Source organism: Zea mays, chromosome 6 (assembly GCF_902167145.1).
Source record: "Zea mays cultivar B73 chromosome 6, Zm-B73-REFERENCE-NAM-5.0, whole genome shotgun sequence".
NCBI lineage: Eukaryota > Viridiplantae > Streptophyta > Magnoliopsida > Poales > Poaceae > Zea > Zea mays.
Genome location: NC_050101.1, coordinates 73,882,210 through 73,892,266, shown reverse-complemented (window position 1 = coordinate 73,892,266; position 10,057 = coordinate 73,882,210). Strand labels below are relative to the sequence as shown.

General features: G+C 42.9%; 1 protein-coding gene across 3 annotated transcripts; it reads right to left on the bottom strand.

Annotated features, from left to right (window-relative positions):
- Positions 1 to 2,979: 2,979 nt before the first annotated feature.
- Positions 2,980 to 9,795, bottom strand: LOC732740 (Serine/threonine-protein phosphatase 2A 65 kDa regulatory subunit A). 3 transcript variants are annotated; one of them, XM_008650108.2, is made up of 13 exons: positions 9,532 to 9,795; positions 7,965 to 8,375; positions 6,415 to 6,661; positions 5,533 to 5,645; positions 5,206 to 5,285; positions 4,937 to 5,078; positions 4,774 to 4,854; positions 4,579 to 4,683; positions 4,209 to 4,391; positions 3,973 to 4,065; positions 3,587 to 3,726; positions 3,445 to 3,511; positions 2,980 to 3,336 (listed from the first exon to the last, which is right to left on the bottom strand). In XM_008650108.2, the coding sequence occupies exons 2-13, from the start codon at positions 8,355 to 8,357 to the stop codon at positions 3,217 to 3,219; spliced, it is 1,764 nt and encodes a 587-aa protein (XP_008648330.1). In that variant the 5' UTR covers positions 8,358 to 8,375; positions 9,532 to 9,795; the 3' UTR covers positions 2,980 to 3,216. The 3 variants fall into 3 exon arrangements, with proteins under 3 accessions (XP_008648330.1, XP_020394800.1, NP_001105839.1); NM_001112369.1 differs by having other exon boundaries at positions 3,031 to 3,324; positions 9,532 to 9,673; XM_020539211.3 differs by having other exon boundaries at positions 2,980 to 3,511; positions 9,532 to 9,741.
- Positions 9,796 to 10,057: the final 262 nt, after the last annotated feature.

The window sequence follows — 10,057 nt, the reverse complement described above, 5'->3', positions numbered from 1 at the left end:
TAAGTCGGTTTCCTTTCCTGCCGTTCTCCCGAAGCTCTTCTACACACAGCTTCGGCTCTGCGTAAACCTTCGTGTTCCTTGTGCTTCGTCCTACCGTGGCTCTGATCCAAGTCCGAAGATACCTGTTAATGTACTTTACTCCAAAAACATTGTTAAATCATGTTTTTGAGGACCTTCGGAATCCGAAGGCCCCCAACACTTCTAACCATTGTTCATCTCCTTTGAGAGACCGAATAATGTTGTGCAACACGGCAGCTGCTACCGGTATCTTCACTTGGTTTTCTATTTTGTGAAACGTGGCAACCTTAAGGATGGGGAAGCGTTTCTTTATAACTCCCAAGGCCCTTTCAATATGATTCCTCAACACTGCATGGCGATGATTGAAGATCTCCTTGTAGTTTTGTGGTCTTCGACGACCTGCCCCATACTCCTTCAAATGATACCTGACTCTGCGATATGGGGCAAGGAAAGATGGTGTGTTGGCATAACCGCCATCTACTAAATAAAACTTCCCCAGGGGCACTTGAAAGCCACTATTCATTGCAGCTCTGAGAACTCTAGCATCCGTCGCGGACCCCTCCCACCCAGTGGATATGAAAGTTACATTGAGATCAAAATCACACGCTACCATTACATTTTGAGTAAGGGTTCCCTTCCTATTCCTAAATGGAGCGGCTTTATCTGGTGATATCGATATAGGCACATGAGTGCCATCAATTGCGCCAATGCAATTCTACATAGAAAAAACTACATGTGATTTTGCAAACATTGGAAGGAAAAGAACTATTGACATATGATAGGATAGTCCATGTAATCACCTTGAAGTAGGGATAAAACCTAGGATTCTTTTCAATTTTTTGATGGACATGATTAGGATTTGGTGGCTTCAGGAATTGCTTAGAGAGGGTAGGAACAACTAGGTCAAAGAAATGCTTTATGTGACGATGATATGTATCACCACTATGCCCAAATTCTTCTATTAGGTCTTCAAACGAGGCATTATGGTTGAGCATGTATAAGAAGAATGCTAGCTTTTCCTCGACCTTAATCCTTGTATCACGAACCAGCCCCTCCCTTCTAAGATAACTTGCCAACGATTTGAAAATTTCAGGCTCCATCCTGAACGCTACCCGACATTCTTCAAATGACCTTGAAGCAACTCATGAACATGTTCTTCGCCACTTAACTTTGTTGTATGCCTTCGCTTCTTCTCCCTTACTATGTTTGAACTAGAACCCAATATATGTAGCATAGGAAAAAAAAACAGCATCATATCATCATCCTCCTCATCTCTCCTCCGTCTAAGGTGATCTCTTAGTGCAACATCCATTGCTAACTAAAAAGAAATTCATAAAATAAAATAAACACCAACAAAAATAGAACATGATGTAATAAAGAACATTTAGGATATAACAAGTACCTAAAGGAGAGGGTATAGGGTCCTAAGACGGTGGAAGTTCGTCTTCTCCAACTCGAACTAGTGCAAGGATAATCTAGAAATATAATAGATTTTTGTTAGAAATACATATAGACAAGTACAAGTAAATATATGTACTCTAAACTGAAACATTGCGGGGTTATTAAGGTATTCTCATGTGTTAGTTATATACATGATATATAAATATCACATAGAGTTTAATGAAGGTAATTGTACTTCGACTAGTCAAGAACTTTGTTTCTTTATGCCATGGCCCGTGAAAATAGTGCCTTGCATTACGTTTATCACCATCTTTTTTTACATAGCAACAGCAAACAGGAAGAATATGTAATTGTAGAACAAGGCATAGAACAATCTGCTAAAGCTGAGCCTGGACAATAGTTCATTTTTGTAATCTCGATACCTTGAGCAAGTAAACAAAGGCTACAGGCTATCTTGATGCGTCTTGTGACCAAACAAAAATACTCAGACCACTCCCGTTGTCCGCTCTCTACGACTGTCCGCTCTCGCATAAGCCAACTCGAACCAGCGAAGGCTAGCTAGCGCTTCCGCCAAGCCTGCAGGCCATGCCGGCCAAAACCGATTGCTCTGATTGATTGGCCAATTAGTCAGTCTGCAATCGTATAGTGAGTCAGCTGAGCGAAGACTAATGTTTATTCTCCTATGATTCGTGTCGTGGTAACATCAATCAAGAGACTAATGTTTATTCTCGATGCAACTATTCGTGTACCCTTGGCCGGTTACTACTCCTCGCAGCTGAGCTGACAGCAGGGAAACACATGCTCGGTTCAGGGGCAGTTAGCCGGTTCAGGGGCGGCTCACCGCTTTGGAGGGACGTTGCGCTTCGGCCGACGGCGGAGCGAAGCGAATTAAGCGAGTTCCCTTGAAGGCTCAGGTGGAGCAGCGCTGAGCATTTGGCCAGCGCCGCCGGGATGGTCCCTCGAAATTGGATCTAAGAACTAGCTGGGTTGGATCTAAGAACTCGTCGCCGCCTAAGCAGTTGGATCAGAAGAGACGCAAGAACCCTAAACGCCCTAGTTGAGACAGGGAGAGAGAAGAATACCGGTGGATCAGAAGAGACGCAAGAACCCTAAACGCCCTAGTTGAGACAGGGAGAGAGAAAGAAGAATACCGGTGAGAAGGCCACCGCCGAAGGAGATCGATGACGGAGAGAGGAATCCTGTGTTCGTGCCACTGACGCCGCCATCGACGCTTGTGGCTTGCCCTTCACGCACGCGCCTTGTGCTGACTCTGTTGCGGCTCTTGCCGTCGGGGCGGGGCCTCGCAGATCAGGTCTGATTCCCAAGCTGGAGCGACGAGAAAAGACCGAGATGCAGCCCACACAGGATTTAACCGAACATCTATTTTCTCATGGGCCGGTATGTTTTCCAGGGGAGATCCATAGGGTTTTGGCCTTGATCCCGGCAAGGAATATGCTAAACGAATAAGGCCTTACTTGGTGGGCTACGGCCACACTACGCGCTAGTACACGTGATGATTGACGAAGGGTAGATAGGCCAGCAGCATCGCACAGCGCAAGCAAACCGTAAAGTTCAATCTGCCATGTAAACGCAAACACACACAGCAACGCGTTGTGTCCTGCTCAATTACAACATTAATTAACACAAACGAACAAGGGGATCAGGACCGTCCGTTTTTATCTGTTACCGAGGCTAGACACAAACAACTCTTCAAATCTAAAGGCCAAATTACAGGTAATCCAAAATTGGACTATGGAGCATCGATCGAACTCTCTAAATACTTGACACAAAGGCTAGTTAGCTTGACACCATCATCTGGTCGCACGCCTGCAGTGCCTGGTTTGCATAGTACCTTACGTCGACGTCAGGGTCCTCGCTGAGCTCAACGAGGCACGGTTTCACGGTCTTCTCCACCACCTGCGGAGTAAGCACTGATGATATTCCCCAATACCATGAAAAATACAGATGTACCGCCTTCTTCGAAAATGTTGGTAACATGTGGGCGGAATAGCTTGAGGAACTCACAGATTGGTCGAGGATCGGTACAAGTGACTGTAGTACTTTCGCAACATTGAACTTGATGTTGGGAACCCTGAAAAATTTTAGACCATGTTGTTCAGAAACTGACAAGATTAGATTTTTCTTTAACATTCTTCTAGTCACACACCTGTCCTTCGAAGAATTAATGACGACTGGAAGCAGCTTTTGACAGGTGATTTCTGCACCCATGACAGGAGCTAGCAAGGAGATTGCCTGCAGAATCGTCATGCGGTATAAATAGTGTGGGTTGTTGATCTTCTCCAGCACCTGGGAAAACAAGCGAGTGGGTTGTAAAGACTAGCAGAAACCCCATGCCATCACAACAATGACAATTTATCTTTGGGGGGTTGGACAATTGTTTTGGAGATAATAATGAATTTTACTCCTCTTTTAGAGATAGCTAACATTTACAAATGTTGTAGCTACTGTTGATAAATAAATTAGCATCAAGGATTATATTATGCACAGCACAGTTGTAGGAAATATAAGGTATTGAGATAGTATATAAATAACCTGAGGGATTATATGCTGCATTGCCCACTCTGGACCAAACTCTTCTGCAAGGCGCTTCAAGTTGTTAGCGGCAGCATCTCTGATTGAAAAGACCTGAAATCCAAATTTTAGTTAGTTAAACTGACAATTTTAGTCAATACATTACAAAGTCCAATATGCACTCAAGGATATAAGATAAAGACGCTGGAGACAGCTCCAAAGAGATACTGTTTTGACATAACCCTAATGATACAAACCTTGTCTTCCAACCATTGCATGCAGAGCGCCCCCAGCTTGTCATCGAAAAACCCAACACCTAATTGACTCGCCAACAATGGGATGTACTCAATTATTGCAAGCCGGACTCTCCAGTGCCTATCCTCTGCAAGTTCTACAATTGCTGGTAGCAGTGATTGAGATAGCAAGTCAATTCCAATAACCTGAAAGATCAAAACAAAAATCAGCAATCATCAGATAATTTTGAAGAGAAAGGCAAGGCTTTCAAGGACATCAACTTAAAAAAATCTAGCATACTAATGGCTAGCTAGCTTATAAAAGATTACATTAAAAATCTAAAACAGAAAGGAAAAGGCAAATAAATCTAATAACAAAAAAAATGGTACTGACCTGATTAACTTGATCAAGTTTGCTGATTATGTTAAGTCGAACATCAGGAAATTCGTCTTTCAACAAAGAGAGGAAAATTGGAACAAGCTGTTCAATGGTAGCATCCTGCCAAAGAAGAGATGATCAGCTTACATGGAATGTCAACAGTTGTCAACACCATATTCTGGAAACACATGTTTGCATCACTGATATCACCTTTCCCAGTACAGGAGCCATTCCCATAATCACTGAGGCTAAAGCTGAACGAACATGCTGGGATGAATCTGATGACAATTCCTGTAGATGCACTTGGCATGAGTTAATTCACTCAGAAGAAAAATAGCAACGAAATGGTGTTCAATAATTGCTTTGCCCCCACCTTAACGCATGGAAGAATATGTTGGACTGAGAGCTGAGGATTTAATATGCGGCAAAACTTAGTTACTTTTCCAGCAGCTGCTATCCGCACTTCAGCCTCATTATCACGAAGGAGGCGAACATAGGCAGGCACCAAATCAGCTCTAATCCCAAAAGCAGAGATTTACAGTTAATCCATTTGAAAAGGCTATGGGTTTACATGATACTCAAGAATTCAGACACATGGTTTCCCTGCAATAATAGGTTGAATTCAGCTAGGACAAATAATACCTTGTAGGCTCAGGGCCAACAGCCTCACAGAGCTCATATAATTGATTGGCAACCATATAACGAACACGCCATGATTTATCCTAAACAAAAGAGTACAAGCAAGTAGCATTTGTTAGTGGTGATGCACTTAACTGCAACAAGTTGCAAAACTAAGAAATTATCAACCTCTAGCAACTACAAACATGTCTTCCAATAATATATCAAGACAAAAAGGGCAGACCCAGTGCTGGAAGCTCCCACGGGTGGGGTCTGGGGAATAATATTTCCAGACAAAGAAAGCAAATTACTTGCTGCAGGATGTATGGGTCCAACATGGGAGCAATGTACCTGGGAGAAATTGACAATGACTGGAAGAATGTGTGCTACGCAATCTTGTGGTTCCAACAATTTACCAAGGGCAGCACAGCCTTCAACAGCCAACAGACGCACTGAATCTTGATCTGAAAATAAAGACCAGCAGGTTTAGACATAGTCCTAATGATGTCCCAAATGCGTATGACTATATGCAAACACTAACCCAATGATTCAAATTCAATCATGAATAAATTGTTCCAAAACACATGTATATTTTAGGCCTGCTGTAGTGCGCTTTTCAGAGAAAATTCTGGCTTTAAGATTGTTATGGTCGCTAGATCGGTGAGGGATTGGAGAGGGGTGTCGATGGACAGGAACGTCGGCTGGGGGCCTCTGCCCACGGCCGAGCAAGAGGGGGGTTTCTCCCTTCTAATTCTTGCCTACTTTATTTCCCATCCATTGATTACATAAATAGGCCAGCTGGCCGCCCCTATCTAGCTAGAGATCCTCATCTCCTCAAAACTCTCCTAAAAACTCTCAACAAATACTAACCGATAACCTTCCTAGATAATCTCAACTAATCTTCTAATCTTATCTCTAACTATACTTGTCTAATCCTTGTCTATCCTTGTCTAATCCTCCTTAGGCCCTGACAAAGATATTCGAGCATCACGAAAAAAGATTTCAAATTTGTAAGACTTTTTTGCCATGAAAGAGAAAAATATTTAAAATTTTCTTTCAAATTTCAGGCCCCAATGATAATCAGAGAAGCATAGGGGAAACTATTTAGAGAAAAATGATACACAATCAGTTATCTCGAAAAAAAGGACAAATAACAGGGAATAATCAGTGCAAGAAGCAAGAAACAAACGGAGGAACACAACACATTTCATTGAAACTGTATATAGAATGTACCATCTTGGGTTAAATCATCAAATATTGACATTATTTCTGTCTTCAAATGATTCTGTTCAACTGTAGCTGCAAACTTTCCAAGATTTGATGCTGCTGCTCTTCTGACCATAGGCATGTCATCCTGACATAGCTGACCATAGATAGTCCTCAATTCTGTTTTCAATTGGTCCGACGCACTTGGATAGGCTATGTGGAAAAGACCACAGGACGATACGCGAGCTGTAAACCACTCTCCAGCTGCTAGCCTCTGAACAGAGTAAAACATGGATAGTTTAAAATTGATGGATGGACTTGTAAGTACTAGTAGAACATAACATGAAATAACATGCACAAGTATTTCTAATAATAAACACTGAAGGTTAAACAAATGAATTGGTAAAACTGTAGTCGTATGAAAAGGCATGTAGTATGGCATCGTATGGTACCATAGCAGGAGATGCTATACTCAGAAAACCATGCATCTTAACCAATCAATGTTTTGCATATTATAATGTCATTTGAAGTTCAAGCAAATGCAAAGCTACAACAGAGAAATATTAGAGTATCAGTTGACAGTGCACATGGTAAAGAAAGCAAAACAATGACTGCATGTAGAAAAATGCTGCTTGACTCAACAGCTATTTGGTCGAGTACTCGAGTGTAACGCATCTCTATCTATCTACTATATAAAGCACCAGTTCCCACAGTCATCGTGGTCCCCCACATTTAAATATTAAAAAGCTAAAATTATGTACAAATGGGGATTCGGACCATGATTGTTTGCTCCAAACCGACACTCACACCTACCTGGCCAACAGAACACATGTTTTTGTGCTTTTATTCTCTACTCAAGTATAAATGGAAATCGTAGCAATGTAAGGGCACTTTGCTAGTCCTGGATTATGGAGATGTGCAGAACACAGGGGTTGACGGTACGAGAGTGAATGGATGCCAAACCAAACACTGATATTTAGCACGCCAAGGATGGTGATGCCCAATCTCAAGGCCCAAGAGTAGACGAGGGTCTCTAAGATAATTCTTGATTGCCTTTGATTCATACATCTCATATTCTTATATAGAGGCTTACCTGATGCCTAAGAAAGGTGGCAATCGTATCTCTAATCATAAACCCAATTAGCCTCTCATATTGCCTGTTAGATTGGAAACATTAACCCTAATTGTGTAGGGGGCTGTATTATAAATAGATAAGTACATGGGCTGGGATGGGCCCATTACAGTGGTGATTCACACACACCACGCTAACACGGCCGATCTGACCCATGTAGCGTAGCTGACTGCCAACTACATCTAACAAAATGAAGAGGCCTATCAGTACAACACATTAAATTACTAAAGCATGGGAAGTGGAGAAAATAATTGCCACATCTAAGCAGTGAACTAGCCAAGTAAGGTAAAGGAAAATTAGATAAATAGTGCATATGACATGAAATACAGTTTTTATTGTTTGAGCCAACAAAAGCACATCAACAAATACTAAATGCAGTAACAATGGCGGAATATTTATTTACAATAACATTACACCAAATACTTTCTATAAATGAACCTCTTACCTTTACTACTGGAATGAACCAGTCGACAATGTCAGTTTCCTTCATTTGTGCACCAATACGGCACAGAGATTCAACTGCTTTATCACGGACACAAGTTTCCTCCACTGTACACAATGTCTCCAAAGGTGGGAGCAAAACATGAGCATGTTCTACACCACCAACATACGGAATGAACACACCCAATTCCTCAGCCATTGCAAGAAGCACCTCGTCTTCATCATCGTTGTTTTCACTAAGAAAAGGAATCAGCTCCTTCCTGGTTCTTTCTTCTCCAAGAGCCCGTGCAATTGTTGAAAGTCTTCTAATGGAGTTTAGACGCAACTGGATGTCTTCATTCTTGAGCTCGTCAATCAGTACAGCAATTGGATAAAGAGGCTCATCAATCATAGCCATCAGGTATAACAAGGATTTCTGAATTGATAAATGAGGAAACAATATTAAGAGCTTTGTAACTATATAAAAAATCCTAAGAAAATAAAATAGAATAAGTTTAACAAAACTTTTGGTTGCATAAACATATAGAAGCAAATTAGAAAGGAACATTTGGATAGAATATACAAAAACAGATCTCTGATGGCGCATAACCAAAGAATAGATGAACCAAACCACTGCAAATTTATGACTAAAAGCTCTCTGGGTTGACTTGCTTGAAGAACACAAGAATACTACTGACTCTGTGATACATGTGAATATGTGATCCAAATAAAATTAACTAATTCATGCTGGCATGTTGAATGCTACTGTGAGTCTCAACTACCCAAATAAAAATGGCATGGGCTTCAGTTCAAACGATTATAATTGATTGATCCCGGAAAAGATTCCACACAAAGGCTCCTATTTATATTGCCTGTAAATGTGATTTCAGGAAAGAAACATCATCACTAGGCATCTAAACATTCTGAGGAATTGAATCGAGTGGAGACAAATGCTCCACGAAAGTAAAATTTGGCATGAATAAATCTAGTCATTTGGTGCCCAGACACCAAGAGTGTTTATTTATAGCCTTCGGCCTTCTTTGGCTGCCTCTTCTTCTCACTCAGGAGGCGTGGAGAAAATTCCCGGGATAAAATTTTTACCTGGATGTTGTTTCTAAAATCTGATTTATGTAGCGACATATCAACTACAAAATTGCATGCTCGCAGCACCTGAATAAACGAGCGAATCTCGATATGACGAGACGAGGGGCCCACGCACACAACGATATGGACAACAGACGCAGACGCGATCTACTCATCTACAACACAGCACGAGCAATGATTGATCCAGATAACTAGTTACCAACGTACCTAGCCACCAACACCACACAGCATCCAAACCGTTCCGTGAGAAGAGAACTCAAAACAGGGCAACCATTCCAAAACTAGGCAATCGACCAGAAAAAAAACAGATCTGGCATGGGAGCCACGCGTAGACGCGCGAGCGAAGGAGGCCCGAACTCCAGAACGACGACGGCAGCGGCGGCGGTGTCGAGGACCGGCGCGGCGATCGGAAGTGGCCAATCGGTGTGGTGAGGTGAGCAGATCTAGCGGCGGGAGGAGGAGCAGGAAGAAGAGGGATCTCAACTGACCTCGCGGGGTCCGGATCGGGCTTCTGTGACGGCCGGCTGCCTCGCCGACGGCGCGGGGGGACCGGAGACGGGGCAGGGTAGGAGCGCCCGAGGCGTCGCCTCTGAGAGAAGGGGGCGAGGAGCAGGTGTTGCGGAATGCGACGGGGGATTGAGACGAACGGAAGGCAGTGGATGTCGAGGCCTGAGGGCGTGCGAGGTGGGACCGGGGCTACAACGGGGCGGCGGGTCGACTCTACGTGGCTAATGGGCCGTCCGTACCGACACGGCCCGACTCGTTATGGATCGTACCAATTTAATCGAGCGGGCACTGTCCGTTCGTGGATCTAAGTAAGCATAGTTCGATTGGTTTTAAATAGAATTGTATTGGGCTATCGTTATTGGGGTCTGCTTCGTCGCCGAAGCTTCTTTAAAAATAAACACCTTCGAAATATCAGCACATAAGCAAATACAACGCGAAGGTGCATGCTGAAGCTACCATCCAGGGAGCTTCGACATAGCGACATACCTTGAGACGAAGAGCTGCACC

Excerpts from the sequence above, each read along its gene's own strand:
- LOC732740 (XM_020539211.3), bottom strand. The coding sequence starts at position 8,357 with ATGGCTATGATTGATGAGCCTCTTTATCCAATTGCTGTACTGATTGAC. Across the intron at positions 5,646-6,414 it reads TGATGATTTAACCCAAGATG|ATCAAGATTCAGTGCGTCTG; the intron begins GTACATTCTATA and ends CTTTATTTTCAG. Across the intron at positions 3,727-3,972 it reads TGCAGCATATAATCCCTCAG|GTGCTGGAGAAGATCAACAA; the intron begins GTTATTTATATA and ends TTGTTTTCCCAG.